The sequence below is a fragment of the Toxorhynchites rutilus genome, chromosome 3 (assembly GCF_029784135.1).
Source record: "Toxorhynchites rutilus septentrionalis strain SRP chromosome 3, ASM2978413v1, whole genome shotgun sequence".
Lineage (NCBI taxonomy): Eukaryota > Metazoa > Arthropoda > Insecta > Diptera > Culicidae > Toxorhynchites > Toxorhynchites rutilus.
In genome coordinates, this window is record NC_073746.1 from 310,243,459 (window position 1) to 310,260,798 (window position 17,340).

A 17,340-nucleotide genomic window follows, 5' to 3' on the forward strand; every position below is an offset into this window, starting at 1 on the left:
GCTTGAAGGTACAGAGAGAATATTGTGATTAAAAAAAAAACAGGGAACGATATTCACTTGAACTCGAGTCAAAAAATCTCAATACAAGAATAAGGTCTATTCAGCAGCTTAAATCAGCTTCAAAAGAACTAAACGAAACGATAGTCATTATCTATAGCAGTAGTTGCCCACTAAAGAGAGTTTCTTCGACAAGAAACTTTCCTCGGTGTAACAAATGGCCCTAAGAGAACTAAGACGATCTAAACGAAAATCCTGGGTAAATAACTGCGAAAGCATTGAAAGTACCTCAATTGTTGCAAGACTCAGTAAGAATCTTGGAATCTTACTAAAGGTCACTCGAACGGGCTAGGTTCCCTTAAAAAGGACGACGGTTCGTTTACAACGTTCTAATTGGACATACCGAGGCACAACTCAGTGTCGCATAAGTGGGCTGACCCAATAGGAAAATATTAGACCCGAAATTCTTGGATGAAAGGGGGAAAATTGATTTTCCGGACCATCCCAATTAAAAAACAAAAAATACGGGTCCAAGATTTTGCGATACGGAACAAAATTACCAATTTTAACGAAAATCTGAGAACCGCTATATCGCTTTGGCCTGTAATGGCTGTATTGTTCTTCACCAGAAACAAATATTAAGATAATTATGATTTTTAGATATTTTCTCATAAAGTTTGTCATAATCCAGATGAATGTCCTATTTGACAAGTATATATGAGTTCTATATTGAGTGGTGAATTTTCCGTTGTCCACATATTGTTCATCATGTAAAAATCATACCAACCGATGCGGTACTACAAGACACAGATAAACTATAATAACTAAGCTAAGTTACACTACAGAAATTCATTTTCCTTTTCTGAGAATATTTGCACCCAACGATTTGCAACCGGCAAAGATTAACCACCACCACCTTATCTCATCAATTTTAATTACTTTAGTTGTTGTGTACTCATCAAACAACATGTTTTCATTTATCTGAAAAGGAGGATTTTTACTAATGCTAATTTGAATGGTTAGTTAGGAATGGGCTTTCAAAAAAATCATTTTTACTGTTGTGTGTTTACTAGACTAACTTTTCATTTTTCAATATACTCCAACGCAGTATAGTAAAATTATCCACAGTTTGTATAGATTTCGTTTACTGTGTTTCATCTGAATCAACTATACTTTCAAGACCACTTTGCTCTTCACTAGTCAGAAATACGTCTTTCCTTTTATGTTGAAGAGTTCTACTTTTTTTATAAATCTTCTATTCTTACAGGTTATATCAATTTGATGGAGCTAAATCCCAAATCTATTTTTAATTCTAATGTATATTTATAATTTGCTTATTCTACGGTTGATAGGATGGGAAATCGATCAAACGCAATTTCATCATAGAGAGGGGGGGGAGGGGTAACAGAAGGAGATTTGGATAATTTTGATGTTTACACACGGAGAATGATAATTTTGAAGAAAAGATATATTTGTTCAATCGAGCCAACATATCTCGCACCTGTTGCAACGGGTTGTTTCCTTCGGGCCCGAAGAGAGTTTTTCTAAATTCGATCTGGCTACAAGATACACCTCGCACGACCAAACACATACTCAATGTCGTGATAACCTTGACGTCAAACGCAGATATTGTTGCTGGTATACGAAATAACAGTGCGTTTAGCGAATAGTGTTTGGATATGAGTCAGAAGAAGTTGCGAATGAAATCCCGACTGAAGTACATACGTTTGAACCACGGTTTGAGGCTAACCTTGGGAACGATTTGACGATGATAATAAATCTAATGAAATAATCAAAATCAACGGCAATATCAGTGGCAGATACATCGTCTTTTTCAACAAGACGAATAATTGTTTGAAAGGTCACCAACTGATGTCTCTGGTAGGAAGCAACCATAGTTTCAAGCATCGGTTTTCCGTTAAATCCCGTGGTACAACATGACATTTTTCTTGTGAAACAAAATAAGAGCGTTTTCCTTCAAAAATACTAATAATCCTCTCGATAGAAGGGAATCGGGTGTTAGCCGGCTCAAACAATTTAGCATCATGTTCACCGACGAATCAAAACCCCTCAATTTTTCTACACGAATCGTGTAAATATGAAGATATGCATAAAGTTTTACAACGGAACTTTCAATATCGATTGCATGTTGAAGACAGTTATGTAAAATATCTGCGAATACAACAGTGTAAATCCCAATTCATTCATCAGATGTTCATTCGAATAAAATAATTTAAAATAATGATAGTGGAATAAGACGGAATATGAGAATTATACTCAAAATACGGTACAAATTGATAAAAAAGACGGGACAGTCTAAATCGGTCGAAAAAACGGCACTGTCCCGTTAAAAACGGTACGTTTTTTCAGCCTACGCATAAGAAAAAAAACATACCAAACAAAAAAAATCATTGAAAATCTAACAAATAACCATTAGAAAAGTGTGCGAAATACATAATCTAGTGATGGTTGGAAAACGGTTGAAAGCACTCCTTAAAATTTATCGTGTTGCTCAAAGGATGTTTACAAAAACGTCCAATTAGAGCATCAAATGATTAATTATTGTGTCGCATTACAGATCTGTCCAATTAGCTAGATGACCAACTAGAGACAAATCACTGTACTAGGGCACATTCCTCCGGTATGGAGACTTGTTGAAGTAGTTTTCAGCGGGGAAACGTGATAAAATCAATCCACAATGGTCCGGGAGATGTATTCAAGTGGAAATTAGCATTTAGAGCTCGACAGTTATTCTCTAGACAAAAACTATCTAAGACAAAGTTGTTACATATAATAGAGCGCTCATTTTTATGTTATCAAAAATAGGGTGACCAAAATTTCGATGGAATAATAATATAACTTTCTTATCTTTCTAGATAGAGGTAAACATGGTTCGACTACGTAGTAGTCCCAGGTATTTGAGACATTTTTGTAGAACAAAGTTTGTTTCTATCTCTTGAAATAACCGATATAGCGCCTTTTATCTAAGTTGCATTACGGTCACCATTAAAAAACTGTTCTTTTATCTAACTTTTATATTTCAAATTCTACATACAAACTGTTTTCTAAAGACTTTTAGAGTTTACTAATACAAACATTTTGCGATGCAGAACTTGTCAATATCTGAACTTCACTCTAAATTATTAATATTTCTTCCCAAAAAATACTCTCTTTGTCATTCTTTCTGGGGCACACATAAACAAAGTTTATTGGCGGCATTTGAAAGAACATTCACTCTACATGATGTCTTTTTTTGAAAACTATGTTATTTTTCGTTTTTGAGTTAATTAAAATTGAAATCATGAGGGGTAACCATGAAAAAACGGTTTTTGACGTAGGATTACGTCTTTCGGGAACATATTGGGGTACAAATTGAAAATCGAATATCGATCGCATCGTGAAAAATGTCCAATTTCAAACGCTTATTGCTCAGTCATTTCATGGTGGATTGATGAAATTTTCGCGTCAATCGATTTCGGCACTCCATAACAATTTTTTATATTGAAGAAAAAAATATATGTCATGAAACTAATCATCCGACAATTGAAAAATCTCAACCCCTATCCTAACGGAAATACCCACTTCTTATTGGTCGAAATTGACGAGACATGCGACGGGTCCCTAACAGAGACATCAAAACCAAGCTGCCTGGGGGAAATCGTCATTGCAAATACATGAAAGTAGGGGGAACTTTTGTTCTTACCGAAATGTATTCCATAACAGAGACATTAAAACAAATCTGCCTGGGGGAAATCGACATTGCAAGTATATGCAAGTCGGGGGCATTTTTGTATTGCAAGTAAGGTGAGTAATACGATTAATTCTAGCAAATAAAATTTAAATTTGGAACTTTAATGTTGGTCGCTTCGTGAAATTTCATATCAATGACCGATCGTGTACTGTGAAAAATTTAGCACAAGTGTAAGCGTAAAATTGTATATGGTACCAGTTGTGTTAAAAATGACTTGATGATATATGAAACGATTTATTTCAATTTTCATAAGTAAAAACCAAGGTGTGTTTCGGCTCGAGAACGAGTCGTTTGGTTTGAGCCGTCTGTTTTGTTGTGTTCATTTTCACCCAAGGAAAGTTTATACGGCGAGAAATAATGGAAAAGTGAAGAAAATTAGAGCAGGGTAGTGATTTCCCATATACTCTACATATAGTATTAAGTGTTGTTAGTCCCATTAAAATTCGCATTGAGTTGAATAAACACTCAGAAAGCTAAAATTTTAAAATAAAATTACCTTTTCTATTTCAAATATTTTTTTTCTCTATATTAAAGTATTATGTTTTTAATGATGAGAAAACTGAATGATTATTGTGTTCGGTATTGGTGATTATTTCATATTACATTGGTGAGTTTTTTTTTTCTTTATTTCATCCATACATAACACAGGAGGCATCTCGTCTATGATCACAGAGGGCGATTTTCATCATATCTCGTTCCACTTCGGTATCTTTTATCTGATACGCGACATCCAACGACTGGAGTGAACAAACAATACCCAACAACCAAACAAAAAGGCTCTTTTCAGGACCACCAAATCATTATCAAAGGGTTTAACGATGTAATTCTTCAAACATATCCAAAACCAACAGATAGCCTAACGGAATCCTACGTCAACTATGCGGTCGTGTCTTTGAAAACACCCCTCCTTTGACTTTTTACTCTAACTTTTATATTTAAAATTCTACATAAAAATTGCTTTTTAGAGCTTATCATTGCCAACATTTTGCGATGCAGAATTTATCAATATCTTAATCCTGCCCAAAAGTTATTGATAGGTTTTCACCCAAAAACTCATGATTTCAATTTCAATTTACTCATATACAAAAAAATAACATATCTTTGAAAATCACATATTATATAGAATGAAATTTGTTCTATCAAATTCTGTCAACAAACATTTTTTATGCTTGCCCCAGATAGAATGGGAAGCCAATGGAGAGAGCATATTTTTTAAGAAGAAATATCAATAACTTTGAGTGAAGTTGAGATATTGACTAGTTCTGCATCACAAAATGTTTGTATTAGTAAGCTCTAAAGGTCGTTCGAAGACAGTTTGTATGTAGAATTTGAAATATAAAAGTTATAGCAAAAAAAAACAGTTTTTTTCATGGTGACCCTAACGCAACTTGGAAAAAAGGCGCTATATCGGATATTTCAAGAGGTAGGCAAAAACTTTGTTCTTCAAATATGTTTCAAATAACTGGGACTACAACGTTGTCGAAACATGTTTACCACTATCTATAAAGATAAGAAATTTTTTTTTATTTCGTTGAAAATTTTGGTCACCCTTTTTTTGATAACATGAAAATGAGCGCTCTATCATATGTAATAACTTTGTCGAAGATAGTTTTTGTCTAGAAAATAAGTGTCGAGCTCTGAATGCTAATTTCCACTTAAATGCATCTCTTGGACCCTTATGCATTCCTAATGGCATTCAGACCAATGAGTTTATCGTCAATACTGTTTAAAACTACGGAAAAAGTATTATATGGATACATAAAGTCTGTATTCATGTTTAAATACCCATTATCTAAATACCAGTTTGCACACAGTATTCATGTTTAAATACCCATTATCTAAATAGTCACAGCGTTGCACACACAAAAAAAAAACAAAAACAGCAATTGTAGTCTTTGCATCTTGGAGAAGAGGAGATAAAATGCAGCGCTTCAGTGAAATAACTAGGTGTAATCCTAGATGCTAAACCAAATTGGATTGACACTTACAGTCACCGCCAGGAAAAAGTGTTCACCTACCTTCTTGTGCAGAAAACTGAAATAGAAGTGAAAGGTTACTTTTTTTGTTTTTAAACTTCATTCATCATGTTCTTTTATTGTCTGTTACATAAAAAAAGACTTGTCCGGCAAATTCATTTTTTCTTCAAGAAAGATTGAACAATAGTGAAAACAAGGTTTGTCGAAATAAAGTGCCAACTTTTTGTTTTATTTAAACATAGGGTGTAGATTCAACCTGTTGAGTCTTCAGTAGTTAATGTGTCCTCCCTTGGCTTTCAACAGTTTTTGCAAACGGTTCGGAAACTAAACTAGATTTTTGAGGTGTTGTGGGTTAATATCTTCCCAGGCATGAAGGGTTTGTTTACTTATAATAGACTTCCGCAAGGGGCTTCAAGCTCTGCGGCAATTTTTCAACAAATTATGGACCAGGTCATGCACGGGCTTGAAGGCGTTAGTTGCTATCTTGATGACGTTCTTATCGCGGCTGACACTTTTGATAAATGTGCAAAAATTTTGGATTCAGTTCTCAAGCGACTTTCTGAAGCAAATATCAAAGTAAACTTCAAGAAATGCAAGTTTTTCGTGACACAGCTGCCTTATTTAGGGCATCTTGTTACAGATAAGGGACTTTTACCATCCCCTGAAAAAATTTCCACTATTAGTCAAGCTAAAGCTCCGACAAACGTGACAGAACTTAGAGCATTTCTTGGTTTAATCAATTTTTACAACAAATTTGTTCCAAATCTATCTTCTAAGCTAAGAAGTTTGTATGCTCTGTTGGCCAATAATGTAACCTTCGATTGGACAGAAAACTGCGAAAAAGCATTTCAGTTCAGCAAAAAGGCTCTGTTGAATGCAAATTTGTTGGAATTTTGTGATCTAGACAAGCCGTTGATTGTCGTCTCGGATGCTAGTTCATACGGATTAGGAGGTGTTCTGGCTCATGAGATCAATGGATTAGAAAAACCCATATGTTTCACATCGTTTTCGCTGAATTCTGCACAAAAATGATACCCTATACTTCATTTAGAAGCATTGGCATTAGTTTGTACCGTGAAGAAATTTCACAAATTCTTTTTGGTCAAAAATTTAAGGTGTACACAGATCACAAACCCTTGGTGGGAATATTCGGCAAATCCGATAATAATTCGTTGTTTGTAACTAGATTACAGAGATACACCATGGAATTATCTATCTACGACTTCGAAATTGCGTACAGACCATCGGCACACATGGGTAACGCTGATTTTTGCTCGCGTTTTCCTTTCCGTTGGAGCAGACAATTCCTAAGAGTCTCGATATAGGCAACATAAATAGCTTGATTTTTTCAGATACTTTTCCGTTAGATTTTGCTTTGATAGCTAGAGAATCAGAAAAAGATTCTTGTTTGGCAGAAGTGATGCAATTTGTTGGAAATGCCTAACAATATTCGTGGTTCGCATAAAGACTTGTATTCAGTACGAACAGATCTGGAGGTGGTCCAGAATTGCCTTCTTTATCAGGACAGAGTTATCATTCCGAAAATCTTAAGAGAGAGCGTTCTCAAGCTTTTGCATGCGAACCACATCGGTATAGTGAAGATGAAGCAGTTGGCGCGCCAAACGGTTTTTTGGTCAGGAATCACCCTAGTAATCGAAAACCTCGTGAAGAAATGTGAGGCGTGTATAAAAATGAGCACGGTGCCTGCCAAACCCGAACATAACAAATGGATACTAACTTCTAGGCCTTTTAGTCGTTTACATGCAGATTTCTTCCATTTCGAAGGAAAAACTTTCCTGCTAATTGTTGACAGTTACTAAAAGTGGGTGGAAGTTGAGGTCATGCTGCATGGAACGGATGCAAAACGAGTGATTAATTCACTCATTACTCTTTTTGCTAGGTTTGGTCTTCCCGATGTAATGGTAACCGACGGAGATCCGCCCTTCAATTCGAAAGAATTCGTATCATTTTTAAGAAAACACGGAGTAAACGTAATGAAGAGCCCACCGTACAACGCAAGTAGCAACGGACAAGCAGAACGACTAGTGAGGGTGGTCAAAGATGTCTTTAAAAAGTATTTATTGGATCCTCAGTTGCGGCAATTAGATTTAAATTACAAAATTAACTACTTTCTAATTAATTATCGCAGTCAAATCGCCACCAAAGACGGAAGCCCGCCATCACACAAAGTTTTATCCTTTAAACCAAAAATTTTACTAGACTTGATAAATCCAAATAAGGAATATAAACAATTTCTTGACAAACCGGTTCATAATGATATGCCTGTCGTATCTCCTCTTAAGCCAGATCCATTTAATAAATTAGTCGCAGGAGATGTGATTTACTATAAAAATTTCAGAAAAACTGATCCTCAGAGATGGATTGAGGCGAGATTTGTGAAACAAATGTCTAAAAATACCTTTCAAATCTCTCTATACAGAACGACGATTATGGCGCACCGAAACCAATTGAAATTGGCTCATTCTCAGATTCGAAGCTCGTTGGTACCACTGCTGGAAGTCAACCGAAGGAAACGCAGACGGGAAGAATCGGAGGAATTCCACGGCTATACGGTATCCGAGAACGAGGAGGAGCCATTCCTGGGGTTCCCAGAGGTGAGGAGTGATCCAAAATCTACCAAAACGGACCGACAGGAAACGAGCGATAGCCTGATAATGACCAGGAGTCGCGCTCGAAAAGTCAGACGAAAAATTGAACGATCTGAGTTCAATGAATAATATCGATTGAAATTCAGTGAAATCTGAGTTTCTGAGATAGTTTGAATTGTATTTATTGAACTGTAGAAAAGGTTTTAGTTAAAACTGCATTCGAATTAAAATTTAAATAAGTATGTAGCAAGATTCTTGAGAAGGAAGGACTGTAGTGTACCATAAAAATAATAATGTTCGGTAAAATGGGTAAACCCTTTCGTTATACGGACGATCGATTAAATAGACTTTTGAAATTAAAAAGAATAAACGTAAGGCAGAATATTCTGTGATCCCAAAGTTAACACACGTCTTATTATTTCCAAGTCTTAATTAAAATAGTGGTTACGTGTCCCAAGTGGAAACATAAAAGGTACGACACCCCATTTCCATATCCCAAACCAGACCAATACCACAAAAATTGTTTCCCCTAACCTCGAGTAAACATAAAAATATGTCACCCTTCTAAAATCGAGTAGACCGCGAGTAATCGGTTTTCTACCTTACTAACCTTAGATTTAGAAGAAAATTGTTTATGTACAGGGCGGACTCGATCGGACTAATCGACTCAAAAAAATAATTTTGTTTATTCGTTTTTTTGCATGTATTTTTCGTTTTTTGAATATAAAAGGAGGAATTTCATTTTTGATTCCTCCGCTTAAAGTCAGAAAACACCTTTCTCACATGAAAAAAATAAATTTATTCAGATTCTCTCAGGAATCATATTTGATGAAAAAAATCCTTCTACGCATATGGTCGAATTTCAACAATGACAGAGTTATAGAACTTTTTGACGTAGGACTACGTCTAACCGGAAGATATAGGGGGTAAAATGAAAATCTAGGCACTAAACAAGTAGGAAAAAATGCAAGATTTGGAACGCTTATAACTCGAGCATTTCTCAATAGATCGCAAAGGTTTTTGCATCAATTGATAGGAAATATATCTACGCATCTATCATAACGAATAACATTTCATTTTTCTTGAGCTAAATAATTGAATAATTGTGAAATATCAAGCATTGTCCAAATGCACTATGTGCCCATTATTGATTGGTCCATTTTGTGCTCCTCAAATCGTACCGACCAAAACGGGCAACCAGAGCAGCAGCGAAATACAATGAAGCACGATTGGAAAGGAAAAAGAAAAAAATGAACGAAACATTGGTCGCAGTCTCACACATGCGTAATTCTCGAGCCAGCCAGTCAGCTTAAAAATAGCGATCATTCTCATCTAAACCGTACACCACATCGTTTCGCATCACATCACATCAACAAACCAACACAAGCAGCCATGTCTGGACATGGCAAAGGAGTTTCCAAAAATCCCGCTCGAACCGTGTTGGCTTGCAGTTCCCCGTAGGTGTATACGCCAATTGCTCCGCAAGGGTAGCTAGGCCGAGCGCGTTGATACCAGTGCACCAGTCCACCTAGCCGGCGTTATATAGTTTCGGCCGCCGTAGTGATCGAGTTAGCTGGCAAAGCTGCTCGCGACGATAAGAAAACCCGCCTACAGAACAGACGAGAGGCAAACGCAATCGCAAAACGGCATCAGGTAGAAGAAGGAAAAAGTTTGTTTATACAGTCTGAAAAGCGCCGGTGGCAAAACCAGCCACCGTAAAAGACGGCGCTTTTCAGTGTCATTAAACAATTCAAAGAAGAGTTACTAAAAGCTATTCACAATACCAATGCATTATAAAGTGACATAATATGACATATAATATGAACTGAATTATTTTGTTTATGCTTGTTTTTGAGCTTATTGGCGGTTAGGGTCTTTTAAATTGATCATTCAGTTTTCACAAACCCAGATATGGTTTCCGAATTAAAAGTGGCTTCAAATTACAACACATTGTATGCAGGATGGCATTACCGAATTTTCTCGATAGCAAGAACTGCTTTCTTTGGTTGATAACTGATGTTGAAAATTGTCTGACGTTACATCTGCATTGTATAGAAACATAACTAAGGAGCAATATGATGAGCTATGTATTTCCTGCTGCTCTGTTCTTATTTTAAAGGACTTCAATCCGAAGGTCATCCGTCCCTGTATTTACTGTTGGTTTTTAAGAATGCTTATAGCTAGTCTATTTCTCGATAGATCGTAGAGTTCGTCTCCAAAACCTCAGTTCTTTTTCATTTTTATTTACATTGTTTGCGGAGACTAAAAAAATGTACTAATTCATTCGTCTCCGAAGCCACAGTTTACGGTACGGTACGGTACGGTAATGTGCTCAATGGTGAAATATATGATAGTGATGAGCTGATGACCACCTATGAATTCCCTATCACAGCCATCATTTTGATAGTACGACGTGTGCATACGCCAAAAGATGCCCGGCGTTGAACATTTAATAAGTACAAAGCCTTCAGAAAAAAATCAAGAATCAACTATAAGATAGTGAGAAAAAAATGAGAAAGTTTGTAAAAAAACGCAAAAACAACACCAAAGGTTCTTTCAGAACTCCCAAAATGTTCATAAAGAGTAAACAGTAAACTAATCCATATTTCAGGTAGATAGGTAGGTATTCACGTAGGAGAAGAAAATAAGACAATATATTTAAAATATACATTTAGCAAAAGCTGTTCCCTTTGTATAGTCCTACGTCACTCCGGTTATGTCCCCGACATTACCCACCCGTCTTTTTTTTCTATTTCCTACTCTGTTGCCTCAAACTGGCTCTACATAAAAAAGTACGCTACGGAAGACGATTTTGTTGCTTTCATTTAAAAGATGAGAAAATTCAGTACAGATTATAGTAGATAATACTAGATTATAGCAGATTACTATATTAGTGGATTTTAATAACATTTTGGAAGTGAAAAACTTAAAAGATAATAATTTTTAATGTGTTATTATTAATTTTATCCTAAAAAGTTATATTAAACTAGATTGTTTCTATCAATTGAAGCTCTCTAAGCACTCTACAATTTGTTCTTTGACACCCAACTTCCATCTTTCCTAATTTGGCTGCAATATCGACATAAACAATTCCTGGTTAAATTTCAAGCAAAATTTTCAAAATCACTATTTTTACCCCACTGTACATGTAATACCCACTCAAATTTCAGCGTTGAAAGGTTACATTTCTTCTTGAAATAGGTCATATTTGAAATATTAATTGCATGTAATCGAGTCCGTCCTGTATAGTTATATAAAAATATAGTTAAGAATTCGGCTCCTTAAAACTTATGTAACTGAGCCTGTAAAAATAAACGAATTATAAAAAAACTCCAGTAAACCGCGCATAATCGATTGAATCCTGCTAAATGTAGACTTGAGATAAAATAATGTAAAAAAAACAAAGCTTCTGCGATTGAGCCTTACAAATAAACAATATGGAGAAAAAAAAAATCATACAATTTACTCAGATTAACACTCACCCCTCAACACCGATTCCGCTAACTTCAGCATGCGCATCTAACTTCATCGTATAGTCCAGAAGAAATTCATCATCTGAATCCAATGCATCCTCGTCAACTCGCTGTTCTTGCTCTTCAACGTTGTCATTTCCCATAATTAACCCACTCAAAGTGACATTCATCCTTTTACTGGCCGACTGTGACTGTGAAATGCCGCTTTCCCCGGCGGATAAAACGATTTTTTGACTCGGTTGCGACAATGGCGCCAGCAGACTGTCCCCGTCCACGTCGTTGTTTTCATTCTCCTCCAATTCTCTCATTACATCCAACAGTGCGTGGTCCTCATCGGCGAAAGATGCATTCGGATTCTGGGACATGCTTACAATCCGTTCCTCATCTATCACGCTCTCATCAAAATCATACACTGAGTTCGACTGGTTAAACGAAGTGTACTGGCACGCTTGTTGTTTATGATTCTGAACAAACGAAGCCTCCATCAGGTGATCCTCATCGTCCGCTTCCGATGGATAGAAAGAAACCGGTGGTTTGATTCTTCTGACCTCACCCTCCGCCGGCTTACTAACCTTTCCCTCACAAGCAAGCTTGGAAGCGAGCAGTGATCGATAGAAGCGATCGCTGTCGGTCACAATTTCTACCTTTCCACTCTGCGATTGACTCAACGCTTGCGGTTGTTCCATCCCTAAGCACTCTCTTCGCGCTTTTTCATCATCCCAAATGGATGCGATGCCGGGATTGGCATACTCGGAGCGTTTTTCTTCCTCCACAGAGTTGCGATTGTGAATATCCGATGCGAGAATATCAATCTCATACTCCGATGTGGACATTTTCTGGGGCATATCATTCGAACCGTCTCGCTCGCGAATCGCGTGGTCTGAAACCCGGAGGAAACTCATTCCGTACAGATTGTAATCGATGAAAAATTGCAGTATGTAGGGAACGTGCGTCTCGAATGTTTGAAAAACTCGAGACATGATGACACCGTTCATCAGTAAGTTTGTCGCTTTCCGGGTGAAGTGCGGGTTATAGAGGTAAATCTTGAAAAACTGATGCTCCTTCCGATGATATCCATAGATAGGTCTAAAAAAAGGAAGCTTGTTTAAAACGGCTGATATTTAGTAAAATATTTTAACGTACACTCCCTTGACCAGCGCTATCCGAAAGACATGACTTACGGGGGAATTTGCCTTGCCTAACGATATGTTGATAGCCTTGTCCAGGCTGGACGCGATTTGGTACATCAACACATCCACGGCCGAAGTATTCGACATGTTGCCGTCGTAAGGAACGTATATATAGGGGAACACACCATGAATGTGCACACAGCAATGGACTCCATCCGATGTGGACCCAAAAAGTCGGATGACAGGAACCTACGCAAAACATCAATTGAATACAAACGAAACCAAACAAAAATCTGGAACATTTTTCGCACCTGTTTAACATCGGATCCCCTAAACTCGGAGTAGCATGTGTCGAACTGGGGCTCCGGTTTATGCATATAGTGGTCAACACTCACAATCCGGATCGACGTAACATCCTCAGTTCGCACCATCGTAGCTCACTACGACCAAAGCGTTTTGTTTATTTTTAGGCCCAACACTAGCATAACCTAGAAGCGGGAAAAAGCGGCAAACTGTTTGATGCCGCGCGCGTATGCACATCAGCCGTTGAAACAGTAATACGCCCAACTTTCACTGATAAAACTTTTTTTTTTGAAACACAGGCAAAAGCGTTTGTTACGCAAGAAATCAACCAACGAAGATTATTAAACTGCGAAACGAGAAATCCGCGATATTTCCGAACAAAAATAGCACTGTCGACACCGCATATTAGCCGATCATGACCGTTCACGATTTGACAAAAACAACAGTGGAGTCTCGCAGTAAAATGAAAACAAGGTAGTTATAGTGCTGGGAATACATATAGAAGTCATCAAAAATATTACACTGAGAAATAATATTAAAAATTAAAATTCAAAATTAAATAATATATGTAATTGAGTGCGTCAACTGAAATCAGAATGCCGTGTTGTTCGCCGCGTAGCATTAATAGATTATTTTAAAGATGTGTGTTTCTATCAGTGCCATAAATTATCAACATTTATTCTCGAAAGGAGAAATTACCTTTTTACCAGTGTCGGATTATATTCTTCTGTTGAAATACAACAAAATAACTGTCATAACGAGTATATCACAAGAATTCATTTTAACCCCTTCCCGTATTATTTAATACGTCATACATCAAGTGATTTCACTAGCATGCTGAGCGTTTTAGCGCTCTGTGTTATTATTATTATTATTATTAATCTTCGACCTAGTCGCACAGATCTTAAACTTAAACTACGTTCATTATTCGGTTTTTAAAATCATTTTTAGCCATATTAAAGTCGAAACTGCTACTAACATTGTTGAACGCCCTTAGGCAGCTGCTGAATGGGCTGTTGAACCCATAACTTGTTCTATGTCTAGGAACGATAATTAAAGGCAATTGTCTAAGTTGACGTTGAGGAACGTAAAACGAAACTTTTTCAAGTAGGTCTGGACAATCGATGTTGTTTTTCAAAAGGTCGAATATGAACAGCCGTTGTGTCTGGGTTCTTCGTGCTGATAGTAACTGAAGGTCTATAATTTGATGTTATTCAAGTATCCGCGAGTGAGACTCGATGTTGTACGAAGAAGGGTTAATCATGTCAATGACGTGTGAGCTTTGTTTGGTAAATTGGATAGAAACAACACAAATGAATTTCTGAAAACCTGATTCAGACAACTTCCTTACTTTCAATAATTTCAGGTGATTATCACGGAAGTCGAGTTGATCATAATCGCTTTCAATGGTTCTTATTTTTATTGATAACGAGTTTTGTTTCCATGTTTAGAGAAAATGGAAGGACCACGTTAAAGTTCAGTGTTGAGCGTTGATCGTTGACTTTGTATTTGTTTCTGTTTCTGTTTCCGCTTCCGCTTTCTATGCTCTTTTACTAACGCCCTTTCACTTCAAGGCTATTTTCGCTTGGAACACTTTCTTTATCCAACTCCATTGACGGTCTTTTAGGGCCGTTTTCAATTTACTGGAATGTCATGTCCGGCCAACCGGGAGTAGGGGAAAAGGGGGGAATTTGGACCACCTAAGCAAATTGCCTAATATTTCCAAACCAATACGGTCTAAATAAAAATTGTGACATTGTATTTTGAGCTACACTTGTGTTCTCTCAATCAATAATGTTTAATCATTATATCAAACTTCAAACTAGCAGATATATCATAAAATAAAAGAGTCTGCCCATCCTCTTTTTGTAATTCCGTGACATTTGGAATCAATTAGATTAAAGAAAAGCCTCAAACTTGTAGAACCAATTCACCCCACAGAAACGTATCCATGTCACCCCACACAACATGCAAAAATTAAAACAATTAACTTCATTAATTGTTATCAAACTTACAGTTTCGATGCATCAAATTGTTCCTCTTCTGTAGACGAACAGAACTTTACTGCACAATACACGAAAAGTTTGTTTAATCAGTGGGAAAAACCTTAAAACCTCGATAGGAAAACTCACACTTTTTGACAATCAAAGTGCTTGTTATGTTCATGCTACCATTTCCTTTCACCTGTCGAATTTTACCAAAGTTTTTTTTACGTTAGTTACATCCGGTCCAATAATAAAAGAAAATGACATTATAAAAAACCCAAGTTGAGCCGTACTTTTTGAGATAAAGGGGTGGTCCAAATAACCCCATATGACCAACTCACCCCGTGTTACCCTACATTTATCAAACAAATTAAATCGTTATACTATACAAGTCAATGCCGAAGTCGCCAAAAAACAAGAATTTTATGTGATGAATGGCCTTCCCTTATCATTAGTCGATAACATTCTCAATTGGTTAACGTTGAATTTTTGTACTTCGATTTTCACTAACACGCAATGATCTTCAATTTCGACGTTTCAAATGTTATGACTAAAATGAAAATGCAATGAAAAATGAACTTCAAGGTATGTTGACGTTGATGTTCATTCTACTGGTGTTCATTTATAGTATTGTTTCATCTTTATTGACTCTCGCTTGAACAGTGGGTTATAAACGCAAGGTAGGTTGAAATTCGACGCATTTGAATGTCGTGAAAATGAATATTCTTGGCACTGATTTCTATAAAGGCGCACAATTACTCGTTGCTTTGTATGCGATTTGGCACTAGACGATCATCCTTATTTTAAAGAGTAAAGTAACACAATGTTTCCTTCTCGGCCTAATAGTATTCCTATTGTTGCACTAAGTCTTCGGAATTGAACGCAGTTCTGATGTGCAACACTTTTTTTGCACCCAGCACCTGCGCCCGGACGAATCAACGCACACCGAAACAAAGTTCAAATGTTCTGTTGTCAACACGGTTCGCTTTTGAGTTCGAACATCCTCACTGCACCGTATCCATACACCGGCTTATATTCCCAATTTTAAACCGAGCTCGAATCTAGTCTTTCTGCGTTGCTTTCTCTGTTGATGCGGATTGTATAAGGGTGCGCTGTTGCTTAGCTTAGAATAAGCGAAGACAAAACGGGCGCTAGAATTTTATGTGTGTGTGTGTGGGTATAGAATGAGGGGGAATTTAGTATGTGAATTCTGCACCGTGCTGATTTTGGGCTCACTTGTTTTGAGTTCGGTGCGCTTCGTGCCAAGAATGAAGTTTGTTTTCAGCGCACGCTGATGAAAATTGAATTCGAGCGCAACACAGCGTAGGCTTTCTGAAGACTGGTTGCACTGTTCACAGTTGGACCGTACGAAATAGGACAGTTGATATGAGGTTTCCTTCTTCTTCTTAAATGGTACTAACGTTCCTAGAGAAACTTCATCGTAGTACTATTTGTGTCATTTTAATTAGTACTTAGTTGAGTTGAGATTTACACGCGTTGAATACATTCTGAGTGGCAAACCCCAGTATATGCAGTGCAAGTCGGAGGAAATTTCATTGAAGAAAAAAATCCTCCGACCAGAACGGAAATCGAACCCGAACCCACGACATGTTAGGATCGACGCTAACCAATCGGCCACGGGAGCACAGGCTTCCATTATGTGTTATCAATTGCCCCAATGGTTCGATGTTTCTTGCTGCAAGCAGCAGAGCGTGTGTGAGTGGAGAGAGACTGGATCATCGTCACTTGTCAGATTGGCTAATGAGCCACAGGCAACATGTTGCTTAAAAGTTGTCTGAGTGAACTCTTGGCTTCTTCTGTAGGAGCCTTGGATCACAGCGACAATTAGTTGCATCTGTTTCTGTACCCGACTTGGGAAAATCAGAGAATGTGAAGTTTCTTATGTTGAAATATGTATCTGATGCCTATTTCCTAAGTTTTCCAATTAACAATTGAGAAGCTTGAGGTGTATGTGCTCCGCGCTGAACTTTCTTTTGAAGGCATTCAATTCGTTTGGCGGAGCAATTTTATTATTAGGTCTGATAGTTTGTTGCGTTATGCATCTTACACTATAGCTTTTTCTTGAAAATTACGTTTTATTAGGATTTTTGACGTA

The 17,340-nt window shown here is 37.1% G+C and overlaps 1 protein-coding gene across 2 annotated transcripts in view; it reads right to left on the bottom strand.

Moving 5' to 3' along the window:
* LOC129776573 (DNA polymerase zeta catalytic subunit) overlaps positions 1 to 13,662 on the bottom strand; it is a 36,369-nt gene extending 22,707 nt beyond the window's left edge. For both annotated transcript variants that reach the window (XM_055782295.1, XM_055782296.1), the window contains exons 1-3: positions 13,248 to 13,662; positions 12,950 to 13,185; positions 11,816 to 12,892 (exon numbers count right to left, since the gene is read on the bottom strand). In XM_055782295.1, coding sequence (XP_055638270.1) covers positions 11,816 to 12,892; positions 12,950 to 13,185; positions 13,248 to 13,367 — 1,433 coding nt within the window. In that variant the 5' untranslated portion in view covers positions 13,368 to 13,662. The remainder of the gene's footprint in view (positions 1 to 11,815; positions 12,893 to 12,949; positions 13,186 to 13,247) is intronic.
* Positions 13,663 to 17,340: the final 3,678 nt, after the last annotated feature.